Raw genomic sequence first — 13,760 nt, forward strand, 5'->3', positions numbered from 1 at the left:
ATGGTTTTCTTTACCTTGTGTGATATTAAGTATGTTTTCTTAGGATTTGTTTTAATACAATGCTTTGAAAGATATGTTGTTTTATATGAGGTTAGGTTGTATGGGAGAAAAAACAATTTATTAAAATCTAATTTAACTTTTAAATTATTGTAACTCATGCATCTGGATTATATTTCACTCAGCATGAGAAGTATCCGGTAATTCTGATTAACAGTTTCATGTGGTAGCATCCAGGTGTGTGCATATTATTTCTTCTCTTGGGGATTTAAAACATTGTAAATGCTGGAAGAAATTATTTGGACTGTACTGTGCATGTCTTAAAGAATCCCTTGGTAGCTGCCATAATACTTTTCTGAGATAATTAAATCTTGAGTAAAGGGTTATTGGCATTCTAGGGATGTTTACATACTGGAAAAGCAGGGATGTTTGGGTGAAGTAAAACCATAGCTTATTGGGCCAATGCTTTCTGTGTAAGCTACTGCTTCTAGGCAGTGTGAACTCTACTTCCCTAACATGCTGAATTGCTTGGTAAAGAAAAAAACCCTGCCTTAGGCTATCTTAAGTGAGGTTTTGTCAGTGATTTAAAGATTTCTGAAAGACCTTTTTCCTATAATCCTGTAAAAGCACCAGGCTTACAGGAGCACTTGTGCTTCTGTTAACATGAATCATAGAAACTTGAGGATCTGTTAATTATTCTTCTGTTTGAAGACAACAATTTTATTGAACCACATCCATATCCATGAAAAGTAGTGCATGTCAGAAACAGGCACTTCTCTTACTTCTGAAGAAGTGTCTAAGTTTTTTAGAGAAATTGTCAGGTTTATTGTATTAGCTTGGTAATTTAAAGAAGTTGCTGAATTTGTAAAGTCCTCTGGGATGTTCTTCTCCAATGTGGATCTATTTATTCTTTAGTTCAGGAAGTTTTGTACACTTAGGTTGGATAATACAGATACAGTAGATGCAGTGCTGCTGACTCCTAGGAATGAGTGGCCTGTAGTGGTGAGTACCTGATTACGTGTCCAGGAGGTCGTAAAGTCATTCTAATTAATTTAGGTCATCTTAAATCTTTAGTCCCTTTGGTCTGAAAGTGAAACTCTGGTGAGTTGTGAGATCATGGCAGTCAATCAATAGTCACAATTCTTGTATGAGGGGGAAAATCCTCAAGAAATTCAGGGGAAGTATGTCATCAGGTTTAAAACACTGTGTGGGTTTTTTAGTAATTACTTGCTTTCATTTGGGAAGGAATTAGGTAGAACAGCCTGTAGATGATGTTTTGATGGGTTTGATTAGCTGCAGACACAGATCAAGGGCCTGAGTCATGAATCTTCCTAATCTTTTAAAATATGCATTTTGTACAAGAACAAAGAAGCTTTAATAGTTTGTTTTCCGTGTCTTTAAAGTCTAACATAAATATGGGTCTTTTAAATATTTTTGGAATTGCAGCTTTCAACAAGGCAGGAAGAATTTGTTACTGTAACTTCTGAACTTCTGTGTAATACTTTTCACAAGACATCATAAAGAAAAAGTGTTAAAAAATCTACATTAAATAATCTGTATAATTATATATGCTTTGCTCTGTTTTGCTAATAAAAAGTATATTGAATAACAGATTCCAAATTTGGTTGATTTTTGCAGTAAAAGCTTGTTTTTTAAAGTACATAGTAGGTCAAATATGATAAAAAATTCGGAAACCAAATTAGGAAAGCATCACCCAAAAAATGAAGTACACACTTTGAAACACTGACAGTGGAAGTCTGATTTGGCTTTGTTGGAGAAGCTCCTCTTGCTGCTTTAACCTTTCAAACAAGCTCTTAAACTTATTTGCAATTTTGCAAAATGTTGAATACAGTTAGCTTTCTATATCAGAGAAACTTGACATTCAGCACTTTAAAGGGCGTGCTCCTTACCACTTCATTTGCAGAGCTTATAATTGGTACTATGTCTTGCCATCTGTAGAAAAATAGTTTACTTTCCACAAACTATGTATGTGTATCTATTAAAAAAAGAAAGGAGTTTTGTAAGTCTAGACTACATAGCTGAAATAATTTTTATTTCAAGTTTATTGCCTAATGTACCATATGTAGTTGAATAAGCCCATTTTTAGCATACTTTTGTGTAAATATATTTGATTAAAATGTTATGCCTGCTTAACTAGCTTGAGAGACTTGCGTTTCAGTCACTTCAAGATGTCTGCAAAAGTGTACTCTAGCCACTTAAATGGATGATAAATACATTTATGGTTTTCACATTCTTTCCAATCACTGTATGATTTAAATTGCATTCATTTGCATATACTTACAAACCTCTGGTTTTTTGGGGTTTTTTGCTTGTGATTTTTTTTGCTGGGTTTTTTGTTTTGGGTTTTGTCTAACAATAAAATTTGATACCTTGTTTAAAGTGTTCAGGTGTTAGTTTTGTATGAAAGTACATGGAATAGAGAGAATATTGGTTATAATGCTTGTTCATATGAAGTCTGTGGTGTACAATTTAAGTAAGAAACTGTATGGATTCTCTGTGTGGAGAATCTAGCTCTTCTCAAGGCAACTGACCCAACTTGTGGACATTGTTATATTTCATTTTCAATTGCTGTTTAGAGAGAAAGGAAACAGTGATAACTGATGTCTCAAATCAAGGTCTCATTTTTATTTCTTTAAACAGTATTGGATTTTTTTCAGCTAATAATACAGAAAGGAGGACATTTTGACAATTACTTTTCTTTTTCACTTTTACTTTCATAGGCAAAACAAGTTGGTTTGCTTGATGCAGACATATATGGACCTTCAATTCCAAAGATGATGAACTTAAAAGGAAACCCAGAATTAACACCAAGTAAGTGGAAGGGATTTTTCTTGCTATGTTTTCTGTATAGGGGTGAGCATGGTCCATTCATGGGTGCCACCTTGGTGTGGCACAGAAGGATGCAAACAGAAGATAAAGACTGAGTGTATGTATGTATTTATTTGTTTCTAATACTGAGGTTACTTTCAAAGCTGCCTTGTACAACTAGGAGCATATTCAGAGTCTTATTTTTTGTTAAACTTGGTCCATGCAGTCTCATGGATTTTTGGTAGAGACTCTGGATAGGAATGTTATTTATCTGTAGTATTAATATTGTTATATAGTATCCTACAATAGATAACTTTCAGTTAAAAAACAAAACCCACTAATCTAGGGAAAGAGACACTAAAAAAACCAGTAAGAGAAGGATCATTACAGTAGCTTGTTTGAAATGTTGTTAAAATGATTCTGTTTTATTTCTCTTAAGGCAAATGTGCCATGCCACTTCACTCATTTGTATTTGAAGTTGTGCATTTAGGAACACAGTGGTGGTCACTTCGCTACCAGAAGGTGAAGACAGTAGATAAAACTCCTAATTTTCCTTCTGCTAGGAAGAATTCTGGAGAAACATAAATTCAGGTGGAGCAGTCCTCAGAGAAATAAGGTGATGGAAAGCAGAAAGATCCCATCAAGTCTCTTTACCTTTCAGAAGTTTAACTTTCACCCAGGCCAACCAAGGATGGAAGGAATAATGGCTTTATCTTGATATCCTGTTCATAGGATTTTTGAGTGTAAGGCAGTGTGGTTTTTTAGGGTGTTAAGGACACTGGGGTGATAGGGTTTTTGTAATAGCTGGTTTTGATTATCCTGTGAGGGAAGGCTTGTAAGTAAAAAAAAATAAAAACATGTAACCACATACGAAACTAATCACATGCTGTAGCAGCTGGTTGATGCATTAAAACATCCTTGGATCCTTCTGAAGAAAGTACAGACTGGCCATACATGTTGTCAGGGAGGGATCAAGGACATCTACCAGTTCAAAGAGGACACAGAAGGGCTTCAGTGAAGGAATCAACTGCAATGTTTGTGGGCAGCAATTGCTAGGTAAAAGGAAAATTAAATATTCCTTCTGCTTCTTTTCATGCCATGACCTCTCTTTTTTTATCACAGAAAGGTTTGGGTTGAAAGGGGCCTTTGGAGGTCATCTAGTCCAACCCTCCTGCAATGCGCAGGGACATCTTCAACTGGATCAGGCTGCTCAGATGTCCTGATCTTTAGTGTTTCATGTCTACCACCACTCTTGGCAACCTGTTTCAGCGTTTTGCTAGCTTCATTGTAAAAAACTTCTTCCTTATATCTAGTCTGAACCTACCCTCTTCTAATTTGAAGTAATTACTTCTTGTCCTATTGCAGCAGGTCCTGCTAAAATGTTTGTCCCCATCTTTCTTACAAGTCCCCTGCAAGTACTAAAAGGCTTCAGTGAGGTCTCCCTGGAGGCTTCCTTTGTCTAGGCTGAACAGCCATGATGCTCTCAGTGCTTCATCACAGGAGATGTGTTCCTTCCCTCTATATCTGCTCTAGTGTTGTTGCAGAATGTTTGTTTGTAACTCATCTTCATTTGTGTGTGTATGTGATTATTTGATCTATATGTTCTCACCTGGTATAAAGCATGCAGAATGAAACAGTGTCAGTATCTTAAGAGGTTTGTTATTAAGCTTGCAGTATCAGTTTCTTAAAACTTAATGTGGCACACTTAGGATTTCTTATATAATTAAAATTCTGTCTCTTTATGGTTATGCCATGTACTCTGGATAAAGAAAAAGTAATGTATTTCCATGTACTGAGGCACTGCATGTGCTTATACAGACAGCTACCAAATTGAGTACTTCCTACATTTAAGAACCTAGCTCACAATGCAGGTTTTATTTAGATAAGTTCCTAAGAGAGTAGGAGAGTACTTAGTTTTATTTGTTGGATTTTTGTTGCATCTTTTGAAGTCAAAAGGCTGCTGAGTGATAAATAAATAAATAACTGGGCCTTTTCATGTATCATCAGTAGGATTTGAATTCCTGATACAAATGAAAGTATTGCATTCACTGCAACTTTAAACTCCATTGAGGATGTATGTCATACAGGCTGTGTTTTCCTGTAACAGATTTTTTTACTATGAATTTTGTATTTGAAGTGCATTGTGCAAGATGAACACAAAATGGACTATGTTGTGGTGTTCAAATCTCTCCTTACATTTTTATGTGATGTTGACTTTTGTCTCTCCAATTTTTCCTCACTGTCTGAAAAATGGATTAGATAAATTAGAATTCCTTGGTCATTTTGGTATGTATTTTATCAATCCATGCCTAATTTAAATCCATGTCTTGGACCACAAATTAAAAAGCAAATTGCCCAGTCTATTTCTTATGGTTGTACAAATCAACTTGCTAGGAATGCTGGAACTTAAGACTGTATTCACTCAGATATTGAGCAGCTCAGTTTTGTTTCACCGACTAGATATTTCTGTAAACAGCTGAATAGAATCCTCTGTAAACTTTGTTTTAACATGCTTCAAGCGTTGTTAGAAGTGTGGAATTCAATGTAATAGAACAAAATTGGAAGATTTCCCTGAACTGAAACTTCTGCTCTTGTCTTGTAAACACTAACATTTTGATCACTGAAATATATTTTTTCTAGTTCTGTGTGGAATGCACAAGTAAATATCAAGATTTAAGGAACATACCCTTTTTTTTAACAGACAGTACAATGAATTTGTATATTTCAAAAGCTTGACAGATGACACAAGTCTGCTGAGAAAGACAGTAATTTGGTATGAATAACAAGATAGAATTTGTATTTCAGGGATTCTGTTCACTACTCTGTGTATTTTTAACTATTGAGTTGATGAAACTGACGAGTAACAGCAAGAGAAGTACTGTCAAAGATGGTTTAATTGCAAAGTAGGAATGGCATAGGAAACTTTAATCAAAGTTTAATCAAGGATTCCTTTAATGAGTGACAGATGGGATAAGCTTGCAAAGAAGTGATCAGTCATAGGTGTGTGTATATATATATGGTACATATAGAGGTGTATATAAATATATTGATATAAACACTTATATGACTTTTATTTTGCTATAATGAGGCTTGGTGTTATAATCTGGTTTCTTACTATATTTTCAAGAGTAAAACAAGCTCTGAAGAAATACTGCATACCAACTGAGAGAGCCCAGGCAGTTCTGTTTCAGAAGTGCATAAACCACATAACAATAAGTCAGTTAAAGACATTTTTCATAACATAGCAATGAGAAAAAAAGTTTGAAGTCCTAATGCTTTCTTCAGTGTGAGGCATGGATTTGAAAATGAATCTGTATAGTGATCCTGGGAGGTTCTGAGCGCTTCTGCAATCTTTGATTTCTGTTTCCTTTCTCACATGAAAAGGGATTAAGGATGCCCAGTACCATACAAAATAAGTCCATGCAGGAGTTATTACTTCTGAATAGAAATTATTATGGTTATGCTATAATTTAAGCATTCAAAATGAATTTGGTGGTTTTAGTGAGGAGTCTGCATAAATGGAAGATACAACATTAATTTAATTTTGCAAACTGTAGTACATTGAAAAGTCTGCTAACATTTAATAGGCTGTCATTCAAAATACTTTAAATGGTCTGGGAAATGTTGGTTAATAAGTTCACCACTGAATTTAATTAGCTAATGGAGGATTATCTAACTATGGAATTAGTATTAACATTAGCTACAATATATATACTGGGCAATGCTAATAGCAAAAGTTACAAGAGTATTACTTTTATTCTTTCCCGAAGTAATTTATTTAAAAGCAGTTTTCTGGCTTAGTGAATTACACTATTTCATTTTTTTCCTTTTAAACTTGGCATTTAAACTAGATGGCAGAGAGTAAAAACTATTATATTGCCAAAAACATTTGCCAGTTTGCCAGACAGATAAAGTTTCTTTATTTAGTTTGAGTATGAAGGTTTTGGTGCGTAAGTCTTTGACAGGTGACTCTACTCTTATTATTTCAAAACTTTATTGCCATTTTATGATAGCTTCAGTGTCTTTCATTTCTTAATAAAATAGTATATTCAAAAGATCACTAGTAGACATCTGTTTTCACAATTTAGAATAAAATGTAATTTCTTAGAGAAAGCTAACTGTCTGTGGCTGTCCCATTGAATCTAATAAAATTGCAGGAACTACAGAAATGGGCACCCGAATTTTTTCACTGGGATACATTTATGTATCTTAAGACTGTGATAGCAGACTCTCATAACAGAATGTGAAAATTTCAAGTAGTTGCGACTGTTTAAAGATGTCTACTGGAATAGTATTACGTGATTGTGGCGCATTCATTTGAGGGTCATAGATGGACAATTTGGAGTGGACTAGTGAAATAGACAAAATATTTTGTAGCATAATTATTTTGAAGAAATGTCTTGAGGTTTGCTAAGGATTTAACTTTAAAGGTAAGGCTTGAAGTCTTGAAGTTGTATTTATCACACTTTATCAGTGGAACTGCATCATGATAAATTTAGAAAAACCCGTATATTTGATTCTTTAAAAAAAAAAATTTGCTGCTGATACCAGCTCTTGATTGGTGAGCAAGTGATTTTTAGATTGGCTGTAGTCTCATGATATGTTTTATTGATTCTGTTTTGAAGGTAGCTGTAACTGAAACCCTGTGTTTTTCTTTTGGTGATGTCTTACCCCAGTTTATCTGGTGGAAGTACAGTAGTCCCATGTGTCTTACATGTGACAAAATAATAATTGAGAATGTTATAATTAATTGTTGTTTGCATTTTGGAGGCTTTTTCAAATGTGATCAAGTAGTTGAAAATAACAAGATTTCTTGAATGTTGAATATTCTATTCTGGACCTTGACTATTGCCCTCAAACCTGTAACAATAAACCTCAAGGTGGATCAGTCCAGCTATTGTTGAGTTCACTTGTGGAGAAAATAAAAGACCTTGGAAGGGAAAGGAGATGGAGGATAGGCAATTCTGCAAGTAATTATTTATAGGCATACAGTTGTTAGCTGCTGCTTAAAAGGAAAAAACCTCTAGGGAATTAATTTATTAAAATTTTATTCTTCATTGTACATAAATTCATACAATTACAAAAAGTATAAGATGAGAAATGTAGTGTAGTAATTAAAGCCTCTTAATGAGAGCAGTCTTTTTGGATAAATGGCAAATCAAATTTTATCAATAGAGAAATATCAAATGCCATTCCAGTATAAATTACTGAAACTCTGTAACCTGAAATAATACGCTTGAAGTACTTGAAAGCAGGTTTGTATTACTCTTTATGTTGTTAATCTTGCGGTGCAGTAATTCCAAATTATTTTATTTGAATTGTGGCTAGCAGATACTTCCTATATTATAAAGTTTACTCTTAGAGGTACAGATGTTTTTTTTTTTTTGTTCAACTGGTATTAAAACTGGAATTAAATTCCAAAATGGCTTTGTTATAGGAACATGGTAGATACTCTTTTCACTATGCATGTATAAACAAAAGAAATAAGTCATGCTTTTGTAGAATGAACACATTTACCTTTTTGTTTATTTCAGAGGAATAAACGTTTCCATTTCTCTGCTAGAAGAAAAATTGAAGGATTGCAACTAATTCTGTTTTTTCTCAATATTTTTACCTTGCAGTTTCACTTTAGCATTTTTTTTCTTGATGGGCTTCTTGCTGTATTCTCTCTTTCCTTCTCCTTCTCTGCAGTACAACGTAGTGGCTTTTCCTAATAGAGAAATGAAGCAGAATAGATCAAAAAACAGGAAAAAAGTGGTTTAATCGTTTCCCTGTAGAGCCCAGAGGCCAAAAGTGACAATAAGAGTTGAAGAGCTAGTATCTCTTTCCCTTTGCTTTAGTGGCCGGTCATAATCATTTATACACTGTGTGTGATGCCTTATGGTGTGGGGTATCCCTTTTGTAACTTGACATCAGCTGTTCTGATTGTGTCCCCTCCTAGTTCCTTGTGCACTCTCAGCCTGCTTTGCTGGTGGGGTGGGGTGACAAGCAGGAAAGACATGGACTGTGTAAGCACTGCTTAGCAGTAGCAAAAACGTCCCTCTGTTACTAACACTGTTTTTATCAGAAATCTAAATCAGCTCCATACCAGCTACTATGACAAATAATAACTCTGTCTTAGCCAAAATCAGCACAATTACACATAATCCCTTGAACAGTTTTTTTTCCTCCCATGTTTTTCTCCTAAATTTCCTTTTTTTTTGATTTTTGGGGTGTGGGAGTGTGTGTGTGTGTGTCTTGATTACAATATTGAACCTAAAAAGGCTGAATTGACACAATTGCACTGAGTTCTCTAGTTTTGCTTTGAAAGCAATGAAATCCCTAGTTAACTGGAATGTTTTTTTGAAGTTCTGTCTTAAATTAAAGCTGATGCATCTCTGCCCCTGGGGTTCCTGCTGCTCCCTGTTGTGCTCTGCTGTCTGGCACCCTGTTACGTGACTGACCAGGGCAGTCCCCCTGTCACAGCAGCAAGTCATTGCTTCAAATGACATGAGCTTTCCCAGAGGTTTTTGTGTGTCAGGACAGATGCTTTAAACTGAATGCTGGGTTAGTCTGTTTAATTCCTTGTGGATATAATGAACTAAAAGAACCTGCCTAAATTAGTCTAATAAAGCTTTTGATCCACTCTAAATAAAATTTTTGTCTCCTTGGGGATCTGAGGGCATTTCCAAGTGTGGGTTGTTTTAGCAATCATAAGGAAGACATTTGTGATGGAAGGTAATGATGTGATGCTTAAAACTAGCCCTGTGTTTTAAACCTAACAAGTCAGTGCTGCTTTAAAATGTAACAAAGCTATTTCTAAATCACTGTGCTCTTTACTTGTGCCAGATTTGCTTTTCAAGTACAGTCTTCCAGCAAGCAATTAGTTCTTTTGCTTTTAGGTAGGACTGCTGAAGTCATATCTGCAAAACTGTTCTGTTAATGAAAAAGCTTTTACAGAGCTTTGTTTCTTCTGCAGTCTGTTGGGAGGGAAAAAAAAATGTAATACCTTCTCAGGTAATGGGACTGGTAGACCCTCTAAATACAAGAATCAAATCTCTAGGGGAAAGCTGCATTTCATTATGCACATATTTCATGAAATTGAACCGTGAGCATGGAATTATGCTCTTTAAGTCTCATTACTAGTTTGCTTTGGTTAAGTATTTGGGATGTCTCTGTGGTTAGATAACACTATTAGTGCAGGATGTAATGGGCAATCACAGCCGTCCTTGTGTGGAGCTCTTCAAGCTTAAAATACAAATTGTAGTATTTCTGGGGCAATCTGCAAATAAACTGACAACACAGTATGAAATCAAGCCTGAAATCTCAATTAGTCTGTCACTTCCCATAGAATATTCTAGGCTTCTGGCATAAGCAGTTAAAACAATGATTACAGTTAAAGCAAGGATTTAAAATTTATGACTTTGACTAACTTTTTGGTGACGGCATCCTTTACCCTCTTTCCTAGATTGGTGTCACTGTTTTATTTCAAAGTACCTTGGGGCCCTGTTGCTATGCATTCCTCTCCCCTCTGTGGCTTTTCTTTCCTCTTTGCAATTCTGTGGGTGGAATTCACTTGCCTCTGCTTAGGAAACCAGTACTACTTGAAACAAGCCTGGAGTATAGTGTCAGGCTTCAGGAGGTATGTCTCTCCCTGTGCCCTCTGTCAAATCTGCTAGCCATGTACAAATCCCAGCTCTCTTAAGGCATCCAGAGTGGCAGGAGATATCTATGTTTACACATGTAAAGCCCAACCAGTGTTTTTACTCTTCCTGTCCAATGTCTTCCTTCTGTCAGTCCATCTCCTAGAATCCCCAATTTTCTCTTTAGTTCAAATACTTGAAAACTCAGAGCAACTTTTCTGCAATTGTGCTTGCTGAGCCAGGGAACTCAAAATACATTTGCTAGGGTGTTGCATAAGCTACCTTTGCTTTTTGTAAGCAGTGTAATGCCTTCTAAGGAGGTGTAGCATAACATCACACTATCTTGTGGCATAACATTCTTTACTTACCTGATGGGGTAAGACTGAACGTAAGCTTTTGCTTGCTCAACAAACCACTTCCAAAAACTAAGCCAAGAGTTGGAATGGCTCCTTGTGGCTTAACCCTGGGCTCCATCACGTGTAATTGTTATTTGGGAAGATGGACACCATAATGTTGAATGTACTTCCTTTTCTTTTTTGTCTCCCCAGCTTATATGCTGAGCATGAGGCCATATGGTGTGGGATATCCCTTTGGTCAGTTGTGGTCATATGTTCCGGCTGTGTCCCCTCCTACTTTCTTGTGTACTCCCAGTCTGCTTGCTGGTGGGGTGGCATGAGAAGCAGAAGAGTTTTTGAAAATGTTTTCATCACAAATCCAAAACATATCACCATGCAAGCTACTGTGAAGAAATGTAACTGTACTCCAGCCATAAACATATACATACAGATATATATATGTCATGTAGTTCTGTACATACCTTCTGTGCTCTACTGACTCTCTGACTCTGGCCATCGTTGAACAGCTATGTCAGTCTTTTTAGAGACAATGTGGAGTAACACAGTTATCTTATTAGGATAGTCTGTTTGCAAGGCTGGATTTGTTTGGGGAGAAAAAGCTTAGTGAAAAATAATTACAAAATGCATCTTCATTGATGTAATGAACATCCATCTTCATTACATCAGTGTTACTCTTCTCCATGTGAGTAACAATTCAATCTTCAGACCAGTCCCAGAACTCTCTTAATCAGCAATCTGCTATAATGCTTTCATGAAGGCACATCTGCCTTTTCTAGTGCCCTACTTGTATTCAATCAGAAAAGACATTTTCTGTCATATCATTGGTGCTACGTTGATCTTACTGATCTGATTTTGAATGTTCAGAGAAAACACGGCAGTCTTTTACTTAGGGCCACCAAGCCTACTGGGAAATTACAGACTAGGTGATTTTATTTATCTCTTGGCAAAGGTGGTATGGTATTGCTGTGTGTTGTGATTTGAAATCTGTTTTGTTGTGTGTTGAATTTTTGGAGCTGTATGGTAGGCTTCTGATAAGAGAAAAGTGTACTTTAAAAGCAATGGGAATTAGAGGTGTTACTGAGATCTCATTAAGCTAAATCTTCTTTACATGTTATGTTTTAGGAACCCTTCATGAGACCCACAGCGAAAGGGAAGGAAGGCCTGTTGCTTTTCATGAGACAAGGGTGATTACCAATGCCCACTGAAGCACTTTAGGTTTGAGATTAGTCTTAAGAATGATTTTTAGCAGTAGGCAAACAGTGGGGAGCTCTGCAGTATTTTGTATTACTTTGAAAATATGCAGAATATTATAGCCAGGATATACAGCAAGTTGTGAATTGTTCCTCTGCATTGTATAAATTTGATTAAATCTTGCTGCTCAGAGCATTTTATAATCCTTGTTACCAAAGAAAATAAGATGCAGTTTTAATAAAAGGAAACTCTGCTGTTGATAAATAAACCATGCATATATTTTGAAAAACAGAGGCCCCTTTTGATCCTCTGTAGGTCAGTGTTTATCTACTCACAGCAACTCACCTGTTTTATGGAGACGGAGGTGTTAGAACTCAGCCTGTGTACCTGGTCTCTGTGCAGAAGAAATTGTCCATGCAGGTAGTGGATGTTGAAATGTCTGTGTGTGTTTGACTCACATAGTGTAGAGCAGTTGGACTGAACTGAGAAGTGGCTTAGTATTTTGGTGAGCTTCCCAGAATAATGCATCTTTTCCATTCATCTTATTCTCCAGTTCCTGAGCCTCATGATCGGCAGTCAAAGCTTGGCCTCTCCTTTTTGTTTTGCTTTGTCTTAAAATTGTCCCTATTTTGTGATAAAAAATGAAGGAAACTTTGAGTCTGCAGTGGTATACACTGTTACAAATACATTTTTCCTATTTCTTCTTTTTTAAACCACTCTCTTAGGTAAATATGTAGTCATTTCTCTCAATACTTCTGAAGTATTTTAACTTGTGGTGTATGTCTTGTTTACCAGGTCACCAAAACAGTGCCTAGAGATGGCTCATGTTCCAATGTCATCAGCCTCCTCATAACTAAACTGTCTTACTGCAGGAGGTGAAGTAAGACTGTGGTTGCTAGAAATCTGGTTAGACAGTACAATACCACCGAAGTAAGTCCTGACTCAACACTGAAGAGCTGCAGAAGTCAAGAAGAGCTGTATGCACTGGTGCAGTGTATCAGTCCATGCCAATCTCTTTTTCAGTAATAGCTCCCAACTCATTCCTGAATGCAATAGTCATACAAGTGATTTGTTTATCTTCCTGTTTTGTTCTTTTTGATTTGTAAACCAAAACATCCAATTTATTCTCCACCATATTTCTACAAAATTACATGGCTTGAATGCTCACTTACTTGATTGCTTGAAAGCTTTCATCTGTAGAATTTAGCTGTTTAATTTGCATGCTCTTGGTTGTTATTTTGTCTGAATTTGGAATTCAGCTTTGAATGCACTGTTTTTAATTTACTCACATTGTTTTTATTTTACTCTCTTTATGTATTTTACTTGGGGTGCATCAAGGATTTCTGTCAAAATCTGCATTATAGTATATTTTCTATTGTTTAAAGTCTTCTTCCTATTTTCTGCTGTCCCTGCCTGTGCATGCTCTTCCAGGATATCAGCTGGACCAAATAAAATGCCATTTGTTCTTTTCTGTGAGTGTGTGTGCCATTTGGAGATAAGGTGTGGCTTTAGATGGTAGAAACCACAAAGAAGAGTTTTGGCTTTTGTGAGATTTTGTTTTGAATGCCTTATTTTTTATTGTTTTGTTTGCTTTCTGCTTGCACCCCCCTTTGCCAGCAGAACAATTACAATATTCCCTCCCTGCTTTTTATTCTTGACACTGGAGGACATAGGAATAAGACATATGACAAAGACAATACATCTGCAACATTCAAATAAGCATCTTTTGTTCCTACAGACATTTTAGAAGTCCTGCAGATTTCTG

General features: G+C 36.0%; 1 protein-coding gene across 6 annotated transcripts in view; it reads left to right on the forward strand.

The window, feature by feature from the left end:
- Window positions 1-13,760, forward strand: part of NUBPL (nucleotide binding protein like) — a 77,723-nt gene that overhangs the window by 11,723 nt on the left and 52,240 nt on the right. For 3 of the 6 annotated variants that reach the window (XM_041400859.1, XM_041400867.1, XM_041400851.1), the window contains one exon: window positions 2,739-2,829. In XM_041400859.1, the coding sequence (XP_041256793.1) occupies window positions 2,793-2,829 (37 nt within the window). In that variant the 5' untranslated portion in view covers window positions 2,739-2,792. Of the gene's footprint in view, window positions 1-2,738; window positions 2,830-12,310; window positions 12,416-12,790; window positions 12,926-13,760 lie in introns of all 6 variants that reach the window. The other 3 variants (XM_041400826.1, XM_041400834.1, XM_041400843.1) reach the window with 3 other exon arrangements.

This window comes from Onychostruthus taczanowskii, unplaced genomic scaffold, assembly GCF_017590055.1.
Source record: "Onychostruthus taczanowskii isolate IOZ18803 unplaced genomic scaffold, ASM1759005v1 scaffold1, whole genome shotgun sequence".
In the NCBI taxonomy this organism is placed as follows: domain Eukaryota; kingdom Metazoa; phylum Chordata; class Aves; order Passeriformes; family Passeridae; genus Onychostruthus; species Onychostruthus taczanowskii.